Source organism: Lissotriton helveticus, chromosome 11 (genome assembly GCF_964261635.1).
Source record: "Lissotriton helveticus chromosome 11, aLisHel1.1, whole genome shotgun sequence".
Classification (NCBI taxonomy): Eukaryota; Metazoa; Chordata; class Amphibia; order Caudata; family Salamandridae; genus Lissotriton; species Lissotriton helveticus.
Genome location: NC_136072.1, coordinates 921895101 through 921919875, shown reverse-complemented (window position 1 = coordinate 921919875; position 24775 = coordinate 921895101). Strand labels below are relative to the sequence as shown.

At 45.0% G+C, this 24775-nt stretch overlaps 1 protein-coding gene across 1 annotated transcript in view; it reads left to right on the top strand.

Annotated features, from left to right (window-relative positions):
- Positions 1 to 24366, top strand: part of ASCC2 (activating signal cointegrator 1 complex subunit 2) — a 427823-nt gene extending 403457 nt beyond the window's left edge. Inside the window, exon 18 of the mRNA XM_078667208.1 lies at positions 23153 to 24366. Coding sequence (XP_078523334.1) covers positions 23153 to 23324 — 172 coding nt within the window. The 3' untranslated portion in view covers positions 23325 to 24366. The remainder of the gene's footprint in view (positions 1 to 23152) is intronic.
- The last annotated feature ends 409 nt before the right edge of the window (positions 24367 to 24775 follow it).

Here is a 24775-nt window from a genome sequence, read left to right as displayed (position 1 = left end):
TGTAGGAGGTGAGGAGATCGGGTGCGAGTGCAGTCCCGCCCAGCGCTGACAGTGGAGAGTGCAGGTAGGTGGGACGTTCCCGAAGGAAGCCAGACCCCGGGAAGGTTCTTGCCTGCTTGGAGAGCGGAAGGGCGGAGACACCAGGGGCCGGCTTCTGTCAGGCGGGGACAGCTGTAATTCCTTCCCGTGCGCCAGCCGCAAAGGGCCTTCCCGACTGCAGAGGACGACGGAAACGGGGATAAAGCTTCTCCGAGCGATAAAGACCATGAGGGCCTTGGGAACCGCTCTCTCTGCCAAGTAAGGTGGGGGATTTGAGCGTGTGGGAGGCCAGGCAGTGTTCCTAGGTCTCCGGCTGAGACGTGAAGAAACCAATCCCCTCTGATTTCGATAGGAGGAAGGCCAGGGAGAGCATCTGATCGAGCTGGGAGCTCAAGAGCCACCTTATTTAACCCTGGGCCAAGCTGGGACTGGTGCTAAGGAAAAGGAACAAAAGTTTATGTGGGAATGTAAGAATTGCCAGAACTCATTGAGGAAATAAGCCCTCTTGTGATCGATTTACTTCAGCAGTGGCTTCCATTAGGGGGGTTAGACCTTCCAGAAAGTCCCAGAAGGCTGTATGTAAAGAGAATCTGAATTGTACCCATTAATGCATGTTATTAAACGAATGTAATGTAAGGACAATAATGTACTGTTATCACCCCCAATTAGAATTCTAGGCAGACAGTGGATTATTCCCTTTAACAGGATACCAGTGTGCAAAATCGACATCAGTGTAAATTCTCTCCCTTTTAGGAAATGTCATAAGTTGATGAGTAGACCATGATAGGATAATCTAAATGCGTAGGGAGAAGTGCCCTTGAATGGTGGACCTTTGCTAATACATGTGTTTATCATAACAATTAAAAGAGGGGTACAGAATAGCTGTTGATTTAATAAAGTGTGTGTAACTGCAAAACTAACTTAAGGAAAGATAAAGCTTTTCTACTTTTATAAATTACGGTGTAGTGTCATTATTTTTGGTGGATGGACGCTGAGTTACTAAAGGGTGTGGCGCAAGCTTTACACTTTTGCCTCTAGATTTTGACTGTCTTACACTGGGCCAGGCTACCCTATGTGATCTGGAAACCCCAGGTCCAACACACAGGAATTGTTGACTGGAGGTTTCTTTTTGCTAGGGGATTTTTCTTTCTCCCTCTCCCTTCTCTTCTCTTTGAAGAGGTAGCTTTTTTTCTCCTCCATGGACATGGTATAATAAAGGTTTCTTGCTGTTTAGATTATACCTTCCGGCCATTTTATGAATCCTCTCTCCTATTTAGACATTTCTTATATGGCACTTGTTATGTTGTATGCACTGCCACTCCATCTGTTATTTCAGTTCTTTATACTGATCGTTTGTTTTGGACCTCCACTTGTGGCTTTTGGCCATCCACAAATATTGTCTTTTATCCACTGCTTCAGCCAGGTCCCTTTTTCTGTCTGATATGCTTTCTTTAAGATGGAGAATGGTTATCTGAATAGGCTTTCCCTGTGTTGGCCTTTGTTAAACTCGATCTTTTTACAGTTTCAGATAGTGGTCTACATTTCTCCATTCTATCGAGGTTGTTTTTCACCTGCTGTTTTTTTTTCCAGTTATCTCTCAGCCGCCTGATTGTAACCATTCAGTCGGTAGTGTTGTTGTATGTGCAGTTGCTTTTATTTTTTTGGTTGTGTGATATCTTACACTTCCTCTATTCTATTATACAGTAACATGTGGCTGTTTGCCAGCTCGCCGTTCTCACATCGTCGGTCCATAACTGATGTTGTAAACGTTTATATGTACCTTTCTTGGGAATTCGTTATACAGTGTGTGCGTGTGTGTGTGTATATATATATATATATATATATATATATATATATATATATATATATATATATATTCCTTCGCGCTCTGCCTCGTCGCAGGGGGAACACATTCACGCTGGTGCCACCATCGGGATCGAGGTCGTCTCCCGCTTTACATCCAACACAAGTTTTCAAAATTGATGGCACTCCACTCAGAGGTTGCTTTTCAAATTATTTAATAACAACAATTGAGATCGCCTACGCGTTTCGAACTGAAGCGTTCTTGATCACGGCATAATTTTAGACAGTCAGTCCTTCTTTGCTTTCCCATTAAATACACATGTGAGGAGCTGTGCATTGTGGGCCTTGTAGTGCAGCTATTTTACATGTGTGAATTTGAACAATTTAATTCATTGGACAAATCAGTGCATTAGCAATTATTTGATTTAAATACACTTGTTTTCTTAAGAACTAGTTTCTTGGGCTTAGTGCCCTTTATATATTTTTCTATTTACAGGTGTATTGTAGCGGATAAACAGATCTGACTATTTCTCCCTTTGCCTATGTGGCCTTGCGGCGAAATGCTTCCCATGCGCTCATATCAGTAGTTAGTGCATTATTCTCTGATATGCCCTTGTATGTTTAATCAGGGGTTATATTCATTGTGAACAACTGTGTATATGTGTATATACTGATGTGATTGGGAGCATTAAAGATTCACGGGCTGAGTGCCCTTGTCACCGCAATTACTGGCCATAGGTCTATGGGAGTAGGCTGTAATGTGTTTGTCTTAGGGTGCAACAATTCGCAGTTTTAGCAAACAGTATTTATCAGCAGTTATATTTTGCAATAATGTCAATAATTACAGATGTACATGTAGTTCAGCGTCTCCATTCAGTCCATGTGGTTGCATCGTTTTAAATCTCATGATGAGTCTCGATTCGAGTCGTCTCAAGTCCAATTTTCTATCCCCGCCACGTTCGTTTAGGGGTATCACCGCCAGGCCAGAGTATGTCATGTACTGCCATGATTTTCCAGGGTGGGTGGCCATGTGCTTTGCCATGGCATACGAGAAGTCTTTATTTTGGATCGCACGAGTATGCTCCAGGATTCGCTTTTTCAATGGACACGTGGTACTCCCTATATATTCTTTCCCGCATTTGCATTGTAATATGTATACCACAAAGGATGTTTCACATGTTATCACATCTCTTACTTCAAAGTTTTTCCCGGATGGATCACAAATATTTTTAAGATTTTTGCCAATCTGACATGCTTTACATACTAAGCATCTTGTAAATCCTCTTTGTTTGATTTCCAACCAGGATGGTTTTTTGCGTGTTTCAAAATGGCTATGTACCAGATGATCCGATAAATTTGGTGCTCTTTTATAGCTCACTAGCGGATTATCTCCTATGTCTCTGCCAATGTCACCATCCTTTTTTAGGACATGCCAGTATTTGGTTAATATTCTCTGTATTTTGTGACTCTCCTTTGTGTACCTCATTATTAATCTTGGTTGATCTTCTGATGTTGTTTCTTCCGTACGGGATGGTTGTTCATCTGTATTTATTGTTTCCGGTTGATTTCTTTTCCTTTTCTTTGGTAATGACCTTTTCATCTTTTCGCCAGATATCAGCATCTCGTCTCTGTGCATTTCCCTTGCTGCGTTTTCTCCTCTGACAACGTCCTTCATTTTATACCCCCTCTGCATGAAGCGAGTCTTTGTCTCCTTAAACTTCTGTTCCATTTCATTTGCTTCGGAACAATTTCTTTTCATGCGGAGCAGCTCTCCATATGGTATACTCCTTTTTAGACTTTCGGGGTGGAAGCTCTGTCCGTGGAGAATACTATTGGTGGCAGTTTTCTTGCGATGTACAGTTGTCTCCAGTTTGTTATTCCTCACATATACTTTTGTGTCCAGGAACTCTATCTCACTGGAACTTAGGTTGAATGTGAATTTAAGGCCAACTTCGTTGTTATTCAAGGCCTCGAAGAACACAAGAAATTCCTGCTTAGTTCCCCTCCAAAGCAGAAACAGGTCGTCTATGAAGCGCAGCCACAACGCTACGTTGGCCATATGTTGGTCGTTTTCCTCTCCCCAAGCCACGCACCTCTCCCACCACCCCATCATGAGATTAGCGTAGCTTGGGGAGAAGGAAACTCCCATGGCCGTCCCGCAGCGCTGCATATACACCTTCTTGTTAAAGAGGAAGACGTTATTGTATAGGAACAGTCTTATCATTTCTAGTAGCATTTTTGAGTGCTCATATTGGCCAATTGGAAGTTGTTGAAAGAAATATTTGATTGCTTGGAGGCCAATTTCATGGTCAATTGAGGTGTATAACGAGATTACGTCAATCGTTATGAGTAGATAATTGGGTTGCCAGTCAGTATTGGAGATAATTCGGAGGAAATCCCCAGTGTCCTTTATGTATGACGTGAGTGTGGGGACAATCGGTGCTATGAAGTTGTCCACATAGTTTGAGATGTTTTCATACAGACTCCCACAACTCGATATTATTGGTCTCCCCGGTGGTTTGTTGAGTGTCTTATGCACTTTCGGGAGAAAGTATATAGTCGGTGTTCTGGGGTTATCCGTCATTAAGAATTTCCTCTCTTGTTCGGAGATTAGACCTTCGTTTTTCCATTTCTCCAGTTTGTTCCTTAAGTCCATTGTTAGCTCTTTTGTAGGATTTTTTGCAAGTTCAGTGTATTTGGTGGTGTCCTCCAGTTGTCTCATCGCCTCCCTCACATAGTCTTCTTTTTCTAGGATGACGATGTTGCCTCCTTTATCGGCGGGCTTTATTTCGATGGTTGTGTTTGCCTTCAATGTTTGTATCGCCAATCTTTCTTCTTTGCTAAGGTTTTCACGCTTATTATTGGTGACATTGGTCATTCTTTCTAGCTCTCCCAACACCAAGTCCTGAAAAACATCTATTTTGTTTCCTGGATATAGGGTTGGGCAAAATTTTGATTTGGCCTTGAACATTGTTTTGGGTCTTTTGTTGGTATCTATTCCCATTTCCGCCAGTATTTGTGTATCACCAAGTTGTGTACTTGATGTGTCATTGGCTAAGTCATGAGCAACCCGCAATTGCGGTATTTCCACCATTTTAAATACAGTGTTACTTGTCTTATTAGATTTGAGTATGTACATATATTCATACCTTTATATATATTTTATGCATCCTTTTATATAGGTATTTCTATAAACAGTCATGTTATGCTGCCTTTCTTAGAAGGGAATGTGTTTTTGCTTACGTTGCTGTGCTTTTCCTCCTTTCCTAGAGCGACCTTCACCTGTTTGTTGCTTTGTGTTTGCTAACCTTTCCTCCTCTGTGGGTTCTATGTTGACTAGTCCCAGAGGGCTCATTTCTTCCTCAAAGTGTTTCCTTTGACCACGAGTGGTCTATGCCCATAATTGTTATTGTTCCTACTGCTTTTCATAAAGCATTGATTGGTGCTCTCTATATTGCTTGTTTCTATGGCAAGGAGCTTTGGCTCAGTGGTATTAGCTATTGTCCTTGGCCTTCAGCTCCGTCTATTATTGTTCTGGCTACCATTGAAGGAGCTATGTAGTATTATGATTATATTTATTTATTTATTTCGACTTATATAGCGCATTATCACCCCGGGGTCTCTAAGCGCTTTATCGGGTACACACCAGTATTCATACAGCCAATCATCAAATTACAACACGCCCCATGCTTGCTGGAAAAGCACTGTTTTTAATTTTTTACGAAAAGCAAAACAAGTTGGATTCTTTGCGCAGTTTGATTGGTAAGCTATTCCAGACAGCTGGAAAGATATTAGAGAAAGCACGACCACCCAGGGTGGACAATCTGAAGCGCGGTTGGGTTACGAGGGTGGCTTCTGAGGAACGCAACACCCTACCAGGCCTGTATGGGGCCAAGCGAGCTTTCATATAGCTTGGCGCCTTTCCATACAGAGCTTTATGCGTAATGCGAAGCCCTTTAGACATTACCCTCTGTTTGACTGGCAGCCAATGAAGTTCGCGCAAGAGAGGGGAGGCATGCATTCTCCTCGGTTTTTTAAAAATCAATCTTGCAGCGTCATTCATGACGATTTGCAGTCTATTCAGATGTTTTTGAGGGAGCCCTGCATATAGCGAGTTGCCATAGTCCATCCTGGCTAGGATCATGGCAGATACCGCGTGCCTCAAGGTAGAAAAGGACAAAAGCGAGGAGATTTTCCTTAGTTGTCGAAGAAGGCCCACACAGGTGCCCACCACCACCGAAACTTGCTTCTGCATTGTCAAATTACCATCCACATGGATGCCCAGGCTTTTTACTGCTGCTGCAGGTTCTGGGGGCGCCCCTAGTTCTATTGGCCAGAACAGATCATTCCAAGGGTTGCCCGTGATGGTGATTGGCAACTGGGTTAATTTTCAGGGAATTCACAGACATCCAATTAGCTGTATATTTTAGGATATTTTGCAGTCTCGCATGTGCGCCCGGACAATCTTCCATTTGGATGACGATCTGGGTGTCGTCTGCGTAGTTGTAAATTTGGCAGTCCATCTGGTTGAGGGCCGAAATTAGGGGCTGTAAATAAACATTAAATAAAAGAGGGGAGAGGGCAGAGCCCTGCGGCACACCACAAGTAATTGGCGGTGTGGTTGAGACTAGGTCTGCCAGCTGAACTCTCTGAATTCTCCCTTGGAGAAAGGAGGAGAGCCAGACATGTGCTGTGCCCTGGATGCCTAGGTCCCTCAACCGTTACAACAATTGACTGTGACAAACTGTGTCAAATGCCGCGGAGAGGTCTAATAGCACCAGGGCACCGGGAATTTTCTTGTCTGCTCTACGCCTTAACTCGTCCAAGACGGACAGCATCACTAGCTCCGTGCTGTGATGCGCACAAAACCCTGCCTGGTTCTGTTCGAGTAAGGCATTGTTCTCCAGATGATTTGAGAGATAGGTGAGCACGTGCTACTCCAAAACTTTGGCCAAGAATGGTAATTGGGAGATAGGCCTAAAGTTCTTTAGATTCTTGACGTCCGCCCCAGTTTTCTTCAACAGGGGGATCAGCCGTGCCTCCTTAAAGAATGATGGAACTTGCCTTGTTTGTAGCGATTTATTTATTTATTCAAAGTTTTATATAGCGCGAACAAGATCCTTACAGATATCAGAGCGCTTCACAAAGACAGGGCAGGGGCAGTAGGAGTGAACAGAGATAGTGGGAGCAGTATAATAGTCACTAGCATGGTAGGATAATAATAACATACATAAGACATATCAATATACAATCAGGTAAACAAGTAATATAAGACGGCACAAGTCATTGATCCCACTACAGAGGTGTTCAGGTACACCTTGGGTGTGTGGATGGCTGATACCAATGTCCTAGTATAGAGAGAACACTGAGTGGGGGCATCGGGAGAGTGACTGAGTAAGCCAAAGTGTATCATATATTGGTCGGTAGTGTTCCCACCAGGTAGAAGTATAGTGCCAGAGGACAGGGTGAGCAGTGATACAAAGCAATGCAGAGTCTCTGATCCGGCCCCTAAAAGGTTCAAGAGATCTTGGCCAGAAGGATGGCTTTCACCTCTTTCTTGAAGAGTGCAGTGGAGGAGATAAGCCTGGTTTCAGGAGGGAGCGCATTCCAGATCCTGGGTGCCATTCCTGAGAAGGAGCGCTTGTATGTTTTCTCTTTCCGGAATCTACGAGGTTTCAGGAGTAGATTTTTTGCACTTCTATTGGATCTCGAACCTCCTGATATAGACAGCTTTTGAGCGAGGTAGTTGGGTGCATTGTGGTGCATGGCCGCGTGTGTCATAACTGCAATTTTTAGCTGTATTCTAGCTTCAAAAGGCAGCCATTTTAGAGACTTTAAGTCTGGGGAAATATGCGAATGTTTTCTTGAGCCAGTAATGAGTCTCGCGGCAGCGTTCAGGGAGGCTCTTAAGGGTGCTGTTGTGGATAGCGGGAGTCCGCTGAGGGCCACAATTCCGTAGTCTATTCGAGGGATGACTAAAGCTTGTACAGCAGTTCGGAAGTCTTCGGCAGGGAGGAAGGGTTTAATTTTCCTCAGTGTGTTGATTTGGAAATTAGCTCCTTTCGTGGCTTTGCTAACGTGCTGCTGCATGTTGAGCTTGGCATCGAGTGTGATGCCTAGGGATTTCGCCGAGTCCACGATGGTAGGATGGACATTGAGTGCTGTTAGGTTATTGAGCCATGTTTGGGTGGTGGAAATTTTCGCCGGGGGTGAGATGAGTAGGAACTCAGTTTTCAGAGCATTTAGTTTGAGGTGATTATCGGCCAGCCAAGATTGAGTGTTGATAAGCGTGGAGTTCAGATGTTTGATATCTTCCGGGGATTGTAGCTTTAGGTAAAGTTGTGTGTCGTCAGCGTACATATGGAATTGGATATTGGAGGCTTGGAGCAGGGTGGCGAGCGGTTACATGACGAGGTTGAACAGTGTGGGGGAGAGGGAGGATCCTTGTGGAACACCTAGGTCTGCAGGCACGGGTGTAGATAGCACATTGTTGATCTTGAACGTCTGAGACCGGTTGTGAAGGAAGGACGAAAACCATTTGAGAACAGTTCCTGATAGACCCATTCGAGTGCTTAGCAGCTCCACCAAGTTCTCATGTTTGACCGTGTCAAATGCTGAGGAGAGGTCAAGAAGGATGAGGAGGCAGGACTCATTGCGATCAAGAAATTGGAGGGCGTCATCAATTATGTGTGTCATAGCTGTTTCTGTGCTATGTTTCGCTCGGAAGCCTGATTGATGAGGGTTGAGGAGGTCAAATTGATCGATGTGTTTTGTTAGTTGGAGTTGGACGCATTTCTCCAGCAGTTTGGCCAGGGTGGGGATATTGGTGATGGGCCGGTAATTGTTTAGGTCAGACGGATCAGCTGTAGGTTTCTTGAGTATAGGCGTGACTTGCCCCACCTTGAGGGAGTCTGGAATGAGGCCTTGTTGTAGGGAGCTGTTGATGATTTTGGTCCAGAGAGGGAGGAGCAAAGGGATGAAGTCTTTTACAGCATTAGCAGGTAGAGGGTCTGTGAGGTGATTAGAGGGCTTCAAGGTGCAGAGCAGTTTGTGTATTGCTTCTTCCGAGTAGGTATCGAAGTACAGCCAGGATGCCTTGTTTTTAGGTTGAGTGTTAGACATTCTGATGTGGTTGGGGAATCGGCTTACATCCATGATGAGGTCATTTCTTATGTTGTCAGTCTTTAGCTTGAAGAAAGCAGAGAAGGCTTCACAGGGTGGGGTGTCGCTAGTTGTACTGTTTGATTGTAAGGGTTGTGTCTTTGTTTGGGTCTTGATTAGTTCGAATAGCTTTCTTGGCCTGTTTTTTGCTTGGTCCAACTGGCGGCTAAAGAAGTCCGACTTTGTGCGCTTTATTTTCCTGAAGTAGGCATTTCTCTTGTTCTTAAGCCTTTTGAGGTGCAGTGCTGAAGGGTCCGATCTCCATGTGCGCTCTGCCATTCGCATAGTACGCCTGTCGTCATTGAGTCTATCAGCATACCAGGGGTTAGAAATTTTGGTGGAGACTCTCTTCAGTTGCAGTGGGGCGACTTCATTGACTATTGTATTCATAGAGTCAAGGTAGTGGTCGGTCAGTGATTGAACATCCGAGGTATCTGAAGGGGGAAGGAGGCTATTGCCGATGTGGGGAGGCAGGGTAGAGGGGTTAAGATTCTTCATGTCCCTTTTCCACGTTTTGGATTTGATTGGTTGAGCCGGGTTAGGTTTAACTTTTTCATTGATAAAGAAGGTGATAATGTGGTGATCTGACCAGTCGCAGCGTTGTATCGCCTCCAGTTGTGTAGAATTCTCTTTGGCAATGATGAGATCGAGTATCGAGCCTTTGTAGTGTGTTGGTCTATCGCATATTTGGGAGAGATCAAGCGCATTAAGGAAAGCTTTGAGACTATTCACCACTGTGTCTTTCTGATCGCTCCAGTGGAGATTGAAGTCACCCAGGTAGACTTGGGTAGTCTGCCGACCGGCATTGGCAGTGATCATGTCCATGAGTTGTTGGGTGAATATGAGATTGTCACCAGGCGGGTGATAGATGAGATGTAAAGCACAAACTTGTTTGCCCTCGCTGGAGATGTCGAGGCAGAGGAGTTCACAGGAGGAAAGGGAGGGGGAGTTGACTTTCGTAACGGAGAGGTTGCTCCTAAAAATGCATGCAATTCCCCCGCCCGTCTTGCCAGGGGATCTGTCCAGCCTGATGATGTGATAATTGGGGGGGACTAGTATGTCCATAATCGGGGTAGAGGCTTCAGTAAGCCACGTTTCCGTTAGAATGGCTAGGTCTAGATCCATAGCTGAGACGAGATCAGCGATGTCGGAGGAGTGTCTCTGTGCCGATCTGCAATTGAGTAGGATGCATTTGAGTTTGGGAGAGAGAAGGGTGGTCGAGCTTTCTAGTGTGAGGGGAATTTTTCTGAGGTTGTTAGGGACGGAACCTCTGTTGTTGTGTGTTGGGAGCCTCAGAGGGTTTATAAGAATTGTGGGTATGGGGATGTGTGTGTTGGACATGTGTTTTACCGGACCTGGGCCATAGGAGCGTAGGAGAGAGCATAGGTCGCGGTCCGACAGTGGGTTGATGACACGACGGGGCGGTGGGAGTTATTGCGAACGGGGTTAGTCGCCCAGCGCGGGTGTCGTTGGAGGCGAGGGTATGTAGGGAGGGTACGTCGTTTGTAGGGTGGAGGGAGGGTGTGAGGTAGACTGGGCTGTGAGGAGAGAAGGTCTTTGATTGCGTGGACATCTTTTTTGATTTGTAGAATATCCTCTCTGACTTGTTGGAGGGTGGATAAGGTCAGGTCAGGAGGTGTATTGGGGATGGTGTTGGTGGTGAGAGCCAGTGGTGAGTGGTTGAATAGTGAGCTGGAAAGCGGGCAGAGTATCGAGGGGGGGGATATACTAGCGTTGTTGGAATGTTCTGTGGAGCTAATAGGTGGGATGACATTCAAAGTGTGGGCGTGTTTGTGTGCGAGGGGTGTGGGTGAAGTAGGTGAGGGCGGTGGGTGGGAGGCATAGGTAGTGCCGTCAGTGGGAGACGGTGCCGAGAGTAGAAGAGAGAGTGAATGTTGAATACAGTGGGGGAGACAGGAGGGTAGTGAGGGCTGAGAGTAGGAGGTGGGAGAGAGGGGGATGCTAAGGTAGGGGAGGCGGTATGTTCTGTGTGTTTTGTTGGGCGGGTGAGAGTGTCGTGGGTGGGAGTGGGGAGGGAGTTGGGGAGGGGGAGGTGTCCGCCGTGGGGGAGCTGGGAGGGGGGGTGAATAAACTCCGAATGGTGGTGTGTTCAGAAGGTGGCGTGTTGCGGGTGAGAGATGTAGTGTCAGGTGTGAGAGTGTCGTGGGTGAGAGTGGGGAGGGAGCTGGGGAGGGAGAGGTCTCTGCCGTGGAGGGGATGGGAGGGAGGGGTGGATAAACTCCGAGCGGTGGTATGTTCAGATGGTGGCGTGTTGTGGGTGGGGGTTGTTATGTCAGGGGGGAGAGGGATGGGGGGGTATGAGTGGGGGTAAGAGGGGTCATGTTAGAGGAGCGGCTAGTATTTGAGGTGGAGAGATTTGTGACTGTGCTTGGGGAGTGTGGGGCGTTAACAGCAGGTGGGCCATATACTGGGGTGCTGGGGGTAGAGGTGTTGTAGGCGGGGGCTGTGACGTCGGGGGTGATAGTGCTGGTGGAGTTCTGGGTGGGGGTCCGCAGCTTGGCAAGGTGCTCTTTGAATTTGGGGAACAGGTTGTCTAGTAGTTCCAGGTTCTTGTCCGTGGATTGAATTAAGACAATCCCGTTATTGTAGATAGTAATGGAAGCCCTGCCAGGGAGGAGGTGGGAAGGTGTGATAGAGAGAGTTAGGCCATGATTTGTTTTCCTGGTGGTGGAGACGGTGAGTAGGGTTAGGAACGCTTTTCTCCATTGGGCTCTGCGTGAGGTGTGGAAGATGATATCAGTATTCAGGGCTCCATTGCCCGGTGAGAAGTAGGTGTCGACAAAGGGTGTTTCAGGGTGCGACCTCAAGAAGTTATGTTTAAAGCGTTTAGTGGCTTTTTTGGTGAGGGTGGAAGGGTAGATGATTCTGAAAGTGTGCTTGCCGTTGAGCTCCATTTTAGAAAGGCTGTGATGTTGGGTGTAGGAGATACGACGACAATCAGAGCTGTCAGCTGTTGGTTACAGGGCAAAAAGGGGGTGACACTATTGAGTGACCAAAATAATAAGAGGTAGAAGTCAGTGCAATCCAGGAACAAACAGTGCGTAGGTGCAGCTTACATAATGTATCCTCTGTGCGAGGTAGCAGTCAGGTTACACCATGTACAAAATATGAGAGGTAGAACTAGTTAGGTGGAATCAAATGTACCCATCTGAGTGTAAGAGGTAGCAGCGATGTAGTCTATGTGTAGAAAGTGGCAGGGTGCAGCTTACATGACTAAAACGAGGTGAATGAGGTAGTAATGATCAGTGCAACATCGTGAAGTAGCTTACATTGGAGAACCAAATAAACGAGGTAGCGAACAGTGAGTGATAGTGATGGAGGTGCAATAGGTGCAGCTTACCACAAATACAGTATAAAAATAGGGCTAAACTACTAATGAATTAATGAATCCAATATATGAGCAAACAAATTACTGCTAATATCAGTCGAAAATACAGGTAGCAGAATAATACTCCAATAATAGGTATAGGTACGAAAGTTCAAAATACCAGTATAAACATAATACTGCACTAATAAGCAGACATTCTCTCATGTATGAGGTAGCAATCTGTGCATTGCAAATGTTCAAAATCTTGGTAGAAATATAATACTGCAATAGTAGGCCAACATTCTTTCACAGGGAGGTCTAGCTACAAAACTGATCACAGTACTCGGAAGTTGAGCTTAGACAAAGATGGATGATAAGATCTTAGTGTGTGATCAGGTAATGATGGAAATGACTAGTCCAGGATGGCCGCCCTGAGAGAGATTAGTCTAGTCTAGCATGGCCGCCAAATAGGTGTAATAGAGCCAGTAGTCCTCTGTTTGTTGCTGTTGCTTAGATAGCAGAGAGAGTGAAAGAGAGAGACCAGTCTAAAATGGCCACCAGATTGTAGTGAATACATAGTTTAGTTTCCCTTTCTACTCTGGGCAGGTCGATTAAGTCCATCTTCCATGTTGTTTGAAGGGGAGGAGAGGATAGAGATCAAATTCTATGTAGATGGTGAGGAGAGAGGCTTATCTCTGTTTAGCTGATCCCTGACCGCGTTGGTATGTAGCCTCATGGTCATCTGGTGGGCAGGGGGGCGATTTATGGCTCTGGATTGTGGCTCCAACCATAATGGCCAATGGAGAGTGAGACTACCGCAAAGCCCGCGAAAATGCAGAGTATAACGGTCATTTTGAAAATTCCGGGCATAGAGTACTGTGAGATGCAAACATGCGAAAAGCCGACATGATTGTCCAAAGCGAAAAGATTGAAAAGATTGCGTGCCAAAGTCCGGGCAGAACATGAGAGCCCGGCATCAGAATTTAAAGTGATGCTCAGGTCAGGCACCCCAAAACATTATGGAGAGGCTGCCCAAATAAACACACACAAATAGGGCACACCAGAGTCGCCTCAGACGCCCCACTCTCGCCGATCCGCTACTCCAAAAGTCTCGCTCTCCAGGCTTCCCTGGGAGGGGGGAGGCGGGGGAGAAGCCTCCCCTTGGAACGTCCCCCCCGTCACCCTCGCCTGACCGGACCGGTCCGCTCCCATCCACCTGTCCCTCGCCCCGGAGGAAATTCAGCGCCACTCACGGGGGGGGGGGGGCCGAGCCTTCAGTAAAAGCACACAGCGATCGCCGTGACCGCCACACCGCCCTCCTGGTGCAGCGGTGTCGGGACTTCCCGCCGCCTTCTGGGGTCCCTGGGCAGGCAGTCAGCGGGGCTCAGCCGTCCGGGATGTGTCGGTGACCACAGACAGGCACCGGGCAGACCACTGCAGACGGTGTTCACAGGCCGCCAGCGGGAATCCGATGTCCTGTCGGTCCTTGGTGTGGCGATGTCAGGTCTTCCCGCCGCAGTCCCGTCTGGGGTCCCTGGGCAATCCAGTACAGGCGGGGATCGCAGGCAGGCAGCGGGGCTCAGACGTCCGGGATGTGCCGGCGACCGCAGGCAGGCACCGGGTATCGGGATTCAGATGACCGGGCAGTCAACTGCAGGCGGCAATCGCAGGCACCTCCTGTGGCACCACCGCTTAGCTCCAGCCGTCCCGGTCTCCACAGTTAATCTTAAGGAGAGTCAAGACATCTTCCTCAATACCTGGCATAGCTAACTTGAAAACCCCCGGGGGACAAGGGTCCGCCTGGGAACCCGATTTAACCCGCCCCACGAGATTTGTCAACCTGTCCTTCGTAATCAAGGGCAGAGTGACCAAGGGGTTATTCACCGGCAACGTAACAGGAGTAATCTGTAGAGGGCAGTCAATAATGGGAGTAAGGGCGATTTCTGATAGGAGATCTTTAATCTTATTGGAAAAGAAGTCCTGGAATTTTTGACAGTCTTCCTGCGTAAACTCAGGACTCTGCTCCTTGTTTTTTCTGAGTTCCGTTAGGACTTTAAAAATTTCTTTTTGTGGGTCCCTAGCTTTAGCAATCCTATCCTCGTAGAACTCAGCTTTCCTAAACAGAATGGCCTGTTTATAGAGAGCGAGCTCCTGTACGTATAGGCTCCGTGCGTTCAAATTATAGTCCCTCGGCCATGCTCTCTCAAATTTACGTAGAGCCCTCTTTTTTTCCCTAAGGGATTCGTTATACCAAGGGGCCCCAAGTCCTCTGTCTACAATATTCATCCTTCGTGCTGGTGCCACGAGGTCTACTGCCTTTTTTAATTTATCTGTTAGATTATTACAGATAACTTCTGGATTGTGTTCAGTCTTATTAAGTGGGAGATGAGTTAGGAGATGAGCTACCATTTTATCTCCATTTATATTTTTCCATTTCCTCACTACCTTCCACCCTGCTCCGGACTTCCCCTTCTGTTCATCAACCGAGATCGTACCCTTCACTAGGTAGTGATCTGACCATGCACAAGGCTGTGCAACTACCGGGCCATGCTCTGGGCCATGCTCTGGGGTTGTTATCCAGACAAGGTCCAGGGTATGACCCTTATCGTGTGTAGGGCCCGTCACCCTATGAACAAACTCAAAAGACGTGAGTGCCTCATCTATCTGATGAGCTAGGCCTTCTTTCAGGGACTTTTCCCAGTGAAAATTAAGGTCACCCATAATTATCACTTTGTTGTAACGTGAGCGAACATCCTGAGCCAACTCCAGGAACAAGTCCGGGAAGTCCGGCGACGCCCAAGGGGGACGATAAACTAGGAGGATAGTCAAACAGTCCATCCCCATCCCGAGTTTGACGCCCAGCATCTCAGCGCCCCCAAGACTTTCAGCGTAGATTCTTTCGCCCCTCAGGCGGGTGCTGTATAAAAGAGCAACACCGCCCCCTCTCTTAATACCTGCTCTGTTAAGGCAGATTGCCGTAGAATTAGCCGGTATGGAGGCTACTAAGTCCGGCAGCGAGGAGTCCTCTAGCCACGTTTCCGTGACTCCCAGGATATCCAATCCTCCGTCCTGTAGTAGGGAGAGCACTTCTAAGTTGTACTTCTGTAGGGAGCGTGTGTTTAAAAGGCCGTAATACAAATCACGCACCGAGTGCTCGATGTTACGCCCCGGCTTTATACCATGGGGTTTCAGCAGCCCTTCCTGACTAAATTTGGCCTCACACAGCTGACTAAGGTGTAATTTCCCTAGATTAGCCTCCAGCAGCTCTCCTCTGTTATAAATATAGCGAGGGCCAGGGGTCTTGGCCCCTGGTCCCGTTTGGTCGTGGATGGGCGCAGATGGGCTCGCCTCTGGTGAGCCTCCGGCGCGCCCATGGCGCGCCCGCTGCGCGTTTGCATTTGGCAGCTTTAAGTAGCGGCAGAGCGCGTCAGGCAGCAACTACAATGCTGACCAAAATGGCGGCGGCACACGTCCCTTCCTCCCCCAAGATGTCTCCCACCCAGAGTCAGCACCCAACGGCCCGCCAAACAGCGGTGAAAGGACGATTACAGTGCAGGTAAGTGGTCGCTAATGTATTCCCCAGTCTCTATCAGTTGTCAGGGTTCACCTCCCAGAAATAGCACCCCTAGATGGCGCAAATTAAAATATTACAAAGACAGTTTTAAAACAAGAACCTCGCGCTAATGCACATGGAGTGCCTGTTAAAAAATAGATCAGCCTCAGAATAATGGAGATTACCTTTCAGGACCGGCTCCCCTTCAGGACTGTCTTAAGTAGCGGCAGAGCGCGTCAGGCAGCAACTACAATGCTGACCAAAATGGCGGCCGCACACGTCCCTTCCTCCCCCAAGATGTCTCCCACCCAGAGTCAGCACCCAACGGCCCGCCAAACAGCGGTGAAAGGACGATTACAGTGTAGATAAGTGGTCGCTAATGTATTCCCCAGTCTCTATCAGTTGTCAGGGTTCACCTTCCAGAAATAGCACCCCTAGATGGCGCAAATTAAAATATTACAAAGACAGTTTTAAAACGAGAACGTCGCGCTAATGCACATGGAGTGCCTGTTAAAAAATAGATCAGCCTCAGAATAATGGAGATTACCTTTCAGTGTTAATTAATGAAGTGTTCTTTCTAGCACCTCTTCATTCTTTTGCCATTGGTGTCTCCCATTTTTTTCCATAGTTACGGGCTTACGTTTCATATGGGTTTTCCACTATATTTCTGGTGAGATGTTTTCTTTCCTCAACTTTCTTAACTTCCTCCCTAGCAGCAGGTCACTCTCTCTCTCTCTCTCTCTCTCTCTTATAATAGACCGGCTAGTCCTGGTCAAGGTTCTTTAGTGGGATCAATTCGTAGACCCAGGGATGGTATTGCTTGGGTATCTAATTCAAAGGTAAGGAATCAGCGGCTAGATGTCTCTATCAGAAGAATAAGTTACTTACCTTCGGTAACATCCTGTGGAAGACGTTGTTAAGAAGTCGCTCAATGCCCTCTACCGATGCACTGGTACCACTGTAGAAATGTTTCTGTATCTAGTTTGGCACCTGGGGATAATCCAAATGTAAGGAATCTGAGGCTAGATCCTGTCTCTACCCTCTAAGGCATTACCGAAGGTAAGTAACATATTCTTTATGACTTATTCATGAAAATCTTACGATGCAGAAGAAGTGGTTACTTCTAGTCCTAATACTTAAAGTGCTCAGGGTCCCCACACGCAGTGGGGAATTATTTTAATGTTTTGACTTCAGTGAAGATGCCTATGGGGCATAACCAGGACTATGTGTAGGTAACCATTTCTTTTGGCATACCCAGGGATACAGAGCAATTAGATATGCTGGGAAAGTCCTCTTTTGCTAATTTCCTTACCAACGGGGTGTTTGCCTAGTTACCAAAAAAGCAACAAAACAAAATATCCAAAAAGATCTTACTAGTGATACAATGGGGCCATATAAAGTTGAAACAACACTGGAGTTAATGCAGAACCTTGCCAGCTTGTACATCATTGAGATGCATATAGTTTGGCATCCATCACCCATTTAAATACAACTTTGATGTTCTTATGAAAACATCCTGGGACGTGCCACTCAGGGCATAAAGTGCCAAAGTCTACAAGAATGATTCTCGTTGGCTATCTCATTGTAGTAACTGATATACCTTAAAAGCAGGGATGCAAACACCACAATTCGAAATGTAATCCAAAACTGAAAATCTTCAACTGCTTTAGATTTCGTATTACCTGTTCTGCTATCAGATTTATGTTCTTATCAATTAGTTATTCAATGTCAAACCTGTATGTAATACATTTTAAGAGTACTTCATATCACAGATTATGTTGGTTGAATCTGAAGTCTCATTGTCACAGTGTTACTCCTTTTTCGCTGAATCTATGGCAGACCGCAAAAGCACACAGATGCACTTAATTGTGTGTATTTCGTGATAAACTTAAGTTAATCACTTTCTTGATTCTCCTGTTCATTTAATATTAGGTAACAAAATAGTTGATGGTACAGTTTTTATCAGTTACATTTGTAATTAAATTACTTGCTCTTTCCATTTCAACTGTCAAAATTATTTTTAAAAAACCTTGCATGACACTTAAACACATAGCATTGTGTCTGTGCTTTGTTAACGGTCAGTCACGTTTTTACTTGCACCCCTCTTGGTACTACAGTTAGGCTGAATTGCTGCTACCTACTGTTTATCCTTACTCTTAGTCTATCACATTACTTGAGGCTTTCACAGCATCATATCTCTCCGATGTTACGGTAGTACTTTATTAGCAACAAAATATATCCAGGCATTAACAGAGTAGACAACTGGCAATAATAAATCACATCAAACACAAGTAAGAAGTACTAGTCCATAACCATGATATTTGTAAAAATTTAATGATACTTAAAAAATGATGAGCATATTCAAATACACATTCATAATGATAAAAGATACGCAAGATAATAATAAAAGAAGGATATCATATTCAATTATTGTATTCTATAAAAAATTAGTGAGGAGAAATAAGCTGTGATAATTTCCCCAGCTGATTGGAAAGGTTGATGTCTGTCTGCCAACGCGTTTCGACACCAGAGTGTCTTCGTCAGGACAATATCAGCATGTATCTACAATTCAAAAAATCACGGTTAAACTAGATATCTACTTGTGTATGTACAGATACAATTCATATCGTTTTTTCCTTTTTTCTTACATAAAGCCAGTTATGTCTTACTACATAAACAGAAAATTACCACACTAATAGCAAACACATGAAGGCATAAACAAGATGAAAAAAGAGACAAAAAATAATAACTTAAGAGACAAGTGTATATACACCTTTTGAATAATCCTACTATACAGTTTTTCAGACATTCCATTGTCAATCAGGTATGGGGTGACCCATGATTAGGTCCCTTAAATATCGACTAAGACATTACATGTTATGCATTCTGTAGTATAACCTAGACAGTTAGAAAACACAGAGATCCTACGGGTCAGTGATGCCAATTCTTTCCCTAGTAACCACTGTATTGGTCATTCCGGTAAGGATGGTAATTATGATTATAATTTTCCCATTTCAAACAGGGCATTAATCAGTTCAAATCACTTTTTACTTTTTAACTCTCCCAACTCCTATTCTGTTGGAGTGTCTATACACTCCCAAGGAGATTTTTTCTCACTGATCTAGAATGGTAGGTTATTAGGCAGGACCCCCGATTCTTGCGTTCATACCAGGAGACCCTTTTTTCCCAGATATCACATACTCTCATATGTATGGCATCTATTTTTATACAACATACCACTAGTAAATAGTTCTGTGATCCTTCGTCTGTTCATTCGCTATGGTTCTTTCTGCAAGAAACTGGAACAGCATATCATGTTCTGTTTCTAAAGTTGTTTCACTCTCTAAAAGACAATTTTATGGTCTAGTTAGTTACTTTGAGAATTTAACGTTCCCATGCTCATACACACATAAAGTCGCTTTCAAATATTATCGTGTAGTTTGTTGTAAAGTAGACTGGGATGACCGTGGTAGGGAGGCAATATCTTGCTCTGAGATTTATTCAAATCTTCCTATGTTTTTAAAATTAAAGAAAAGAAAAAGGGGGTTTTAAGCTATTTAGAACATTGTTGCTCAATATTTTGCGCATATTTACGCATGTGCATGTAAACGCCTGTTTGTATAGGGCCGTCGTTTTATATGTTCTTCTTATCTTACCTTTAATTAAAAACAACGCTGCTTATTCAGTGGCGCTTGTATCGATAGTCCGCGGTATTCTTTATTTTGATTTTGAGGCCAAGATCGCTTTCTATAAGGATGGCAATAACAAAAGGGTCATAAGTACGTCCATCATGATTACAAGACGTCCATTAATTCGCAAATACCAGTTCGTTAAATTATTTTATATTCGACAACGGAGTGACTGGAATCACACGCTTATACGTTCATTCCTTAAATTACCTCATGGGCGCCCGGATTATTTGAAAGGCGTCCCAGAGATCCGAAGACTTCTTTTTGTACTGGCGCTCAAGGGAGGTTACTTCGCGGCAGTAGGTTCCCGTCGTCAAACCTCTGCGTGCAATACGGGACAACAAGATACAAATCAGAATTCCGCCTCTAAATTTGCGTGCATCAAGTAACCGCATCCTGGCTATAACACGGGCTAAGCTAGGTCAGTTATGAGATTACCATGCAACCATCAGGCGGTATAACTATATCTCTTTTTAAATCGGCCCCTTCCAGGAAATACAAAGCGGACGAAGGGAACGTTACTCCCTTACTAGAGAGCGATTCAGAAGTTATTTACATAGCGCATAGCGCATACCTGATGTGAGCGAAGATATCACGGCGTCTACGATGGCGGCAAAACAATCCGAAGGCACAGGTCAAGGACTGTAAGGTTGCACCCGATACGTTCTTATATGGTGGTTTCTAATTGGTGGCCTATAATAGCTCCGCCCATCTTTAAAGCGCAAGTGTCCATATAGAGGGTACTCATATTACCCGTACATTTACATTATAATGGTTACACTTCAACTTAAAATGGTTGGAGAAAAGATATAATTCAGTAAGCCAGGTTCAGCAAAACTCGAAGTTATGCATAGAACCTGAATTGCCACACCAATATATATTGTTACTACATGACTGAAAGGCTCATACTTAAAATATGTGTCAGAGGACTACTTTTAAATCTAATACTCATTTGTTCATTTAAATAATGGCATTTTCCCAGGGTAATTCCTGATTCAACCCTCGGTCAAACGTGCCCAAAGTAAAAATCCAGTAAACCTCTTTTTTCTTTCGCACTTTCTCACCTCCCTTCAGGTCAGATAGGTGTATTCTCTCCAGAATGCACCATTTCATTTCTGTTGGTGAGTGTTTGTATTCAGTATAGTGGTTCACTAGAGGTGCCAGGTGCTTCTTCGTTTTTATGGCAGATCTATGTTCGGTCAGGCGGGTTTTAATTGCCCGGGACGTCTCGCCTACGTATCCTAAATTGCAGGGACACACTATTAAGTAAACTACGTTACGAGTGTTACACGTACATAGTTCCTTGGTCTTAATCGAGACACCATTAAAGGTCATGGTGTCATTGATGTGATTTATTATTGCCAGTTCTCTACTCTGTTAATGCCTGGATATATTTTGTTGCTAAAAATTGCTTTGCCCTGATCCAGGATTTTGATCTCATTCAGGGGGTCCTTGTTTTATGCCATAACGGTAGTACTTTATTCCATCACTTCTCATTGCTGTTTCTCCAGAACCTCACTGGATCCATGTTAATGTTGTGTTATATTCTTCTTTTAGCTTTGTGTTTTTAGTCTCATACTCCCATCTGTCTCTTTCGTTATGTATTTGCCTTGTAATTCTGTCAAATATTCTTTCTTTTTCTCTGCATCCCATCTGTATGCTTACCTGTGCTATCCCCTAGAACTACTGTTGTTTATTCCACTTTTGTCTGACTTAAAATTGTCAGAGAATGCTATTTTTCCTTCGAACTCTTACAGCATCTTTGCTCCCTTCTGTTTATCCTGTTCTCCCAGATGTCTTTGCTTCATGTACTTTTATATCTGCCCATCGCTTCAACCTCTAATGGCCTTGAATGCATACATCTGCAGTATTACTCAGTTGGTTACCATGCAGAACCTTCTCTTCCCTAGCTCAATCAAACCTCTCTCCAACTCGCTGCATCACAATTTTGTGCAGTCACTCCTAACAGTCCATGTAATGTACTTGCTTCAACTCAACTCGAGCTTTGCTAGCTTGGTCACCTACTTCTCAGGTCCCTCTAACCTTTCAGTACCTCACATTTTTCAGTGATGATCCTTCTGTATGCCTGCCATTTGCCACTTGTGTGACTGCTGTCTGATGTTGCTTAATCCTCAGTCACAGTGCCATAATGAGGCTGATGCACCCTGGCCTTATGCACCCTGGCCTTGCTCACTTTCGGACATTTCTGTGTGGAGTTAGTCTAGGTATGCATATGACAGATCAGTTTGGTTTATGGCAAACCGAGCCAAAACAAAGTGGAGCGTGCTGGAGGGTTAAAGGCAAAGATGCCATCATTTAATGATGGGAGGGGAAGTTGGATCATGACCGTGGTGGTGGACTATTACTTTGTCCTTTTGGAGTATTTTTAAAAGGGGGGGGTTCGTCTTCAGCTCTTTACTGAAGTGGCACGCGGTTAGATACTGTCCCACACCTGCTGTCCTGCATGAATACATGAAGACTGCTTGTTTTGTGATTTTCCTTTCTGCACTTCTTTGTCTCCAGTCTGATTCTGTCCTGGCTGTGGATATGCCAAGAGCCAGCGGAGCTGGTGTCAACCAGATAGGCGGTGTAAGGATTGTGATGCATTTGAGGAAGATGCAGCTGGTTTTGAAGATGCTGTGAGCTGGAAGCAGGGGCCACTGAATTTCCATCGAGGTGGCAGTAATGTGGTCTTATTTCTTCAGACCCTTGATGATGCCTGCAGTGGCTTGTGGGATCCCTGTAAGGGGGTGCATATGTGGAGTCTGGAATGTTGGGTAGTCTGGTATTGCCAGCTTTCAGATTTGAGAGTACAAGGACTTGAATAGCACTTCTGAAGTCTCGTTCTGAGTAGAATGGTTTCACTTTCTTTAGCTGAGGGAACTGGTAGCAGATAGTCTTGTTTTTTTGGTGTGGCGCTTCTTGAGAGTGAGGTCGGTGTCTAGAGTGACACTACATTGGATAAAAATTGGGGTTCAGATCCGTAGGATTGGACTTGTTTTTCTTGTTGTCGGTGAAGACAACATACTTGTCCCAGCTTTTCACTTCACTGCACTATTTCCCGACATTTCATGTCCAGGTCTTCACTTTTTAGGGACCACTTTGGTCACTGTTTAACATTTGTTTTTGGCATTACTCCTGTCTTGTTGACTGAATGGTGTTCCCTGTCAGGCTGCTTCTAGCCAACTGTCTGCTTGATGTTTGTTTTCATTCTAGTCCTGCTCCTTGTTTGACATCTCTCCTCACTATAACATCAGGTTTGCTCCATGCAAAACTGTTCCTGTAATGTTTATCTAGCCTTGGCCCCCTTGTTTATTTTCCCTCTGAATTTAATTTTGTTAAACTTGCCACTTGATTTCTGCCTAATTTCCTGTCATGACTTCTCCATGTTGTGCATCTTTGACCCTGTCACCGGTTTGCATTTACCTGCAGTTTTACTTCTGCCTTGTGGAAAATATAACATGCCTGGGTTGGAAAAGTCTGATGGGAAGCAGGAGATTTTACCGTGGCTTGTTTAGTGTGAGATGTCACTTTGCAATGCTACTTCTTCTGTCATACAGTTCTATGTTTCCCTTGCAGGATCCGACATGATAACCCTTCTGCAGTTGTGGGTACCAGCAGAGGGCAGGGGCAGGGCCGAGACACTGTACAGGAACGTCGGAAAAAGGAAGCCAACAAGAGCGCTCGAGCCAATCACAACAGACGATCAATGGCAGACAGGAAGAGGAACAAGGGGATGATCCCATCCTAGCAGTCTGAAGATTAGGCTTGCATTATAAACAAGTGTCCTGTCTTCCACATGAATTTCCTCTTCCAATTCCCGAAGAATGCATACTATTTGCATAGAATCACACCCACCCGCTTGGCAACCTTAAAACAAATCTGTATGACCCAGCAGTAATTAATTTTCCTCTGTTTTCCATTAAGTGACCCTCCTCATTCTCCACCCACTTAGCAAAAATCTACCATATCTCTTTACTTTTCTTGAAAACTCCTTTGTTTAGGTCCCGCTATAATTAATACACTAAGTGATGTTTTTCCTTTCTATTTTGCTGTTTCTCCTCCCACTCCTTTACTTTCTGCAGTAATATTTCTATTCTCTGTCTGGACTCCCTTTTCTTGTCAATTTCCTTATATCATTTTGTACAAACCTAGCTGCAAATCTCAGTCTCAAAACTAGTCATATTTGTTCACACAGCTAATCTCCATTCGCCCACTAACCCCCCACCACTCCCTCTTGACCTCCTCCATGCTTCCCTGTGGTCTGCCTTTTTTCCATGTCCCCGTCTTCCCTACTGGTTTCTTCATTCATACTTGCACAGATCTTAAACCTGTGCCTGACTCCACTTGCCACCTTTAATTCTCACTTGAACAGTTTGCATCTCCATGGGGTACCGCCATATAGTAATTTTGATTGCCTCAAAGCCAGAGTTCTATTTTTCTCATGGATTAAGTGGTGCATTCCCAGCCACCTTTTGCCTCAGTTAGGGAAAGCCACTTCTTAGATTCTTCTAAAGGCTCAGTGCAGCTCCGGCTGGCCTACCTATTTGGCAAGACACTTTAGATGAGATACATGCCCAGTGATTCTTTATAGACTGTTAGCATAGACGTATTAATCCTTTAATATGTATGTCGAACCTACCAGTTAATGGTGTGCATCTACAGTTGGTTAACTCTGCTTCAAATGTTTATGAGGAATATTAAAAGTGCCATTCAGTTGTGTAATAATAGCATGTATTATTTAAATACCTGTAGACATTTTAGAGTTTGGTGCTTGTTAAATAAACTGTTCGAGGCATGTGGGCTGCTAAATTCATATCTTAGCATTAGATCGCCGCCTAGTGTTGGGCTCGGATGATTGCACATTGTTGTCCTGGAAGAGTCTTCGAAGTATCCTGAGATAGGTGGCTCCTCCCCTGGACTACAGTGCGCATGGGCATCGGCTCCATCCCCAGATTGTTTTTTTCCGCCATTGGGTTCGGATGTGGTCTCGACGTCTTACTGTCGGAACCAAGAAAAACTAACTTTTAGCGGCCAAAAGGCCTCGATTTTCTTGCGTCGGTATTGTCTGCGCACGGTCTCGAGTCTTCCGTCTCTTGGAGCCGGAATAAGCGGAGTTTTCTTCGCTCTCTGAACTTTGAGGCCTTCTCATCGCGACACGACTGCAAACCTTTTCGGACATGGAGCGGAGCCCGTTTAAGT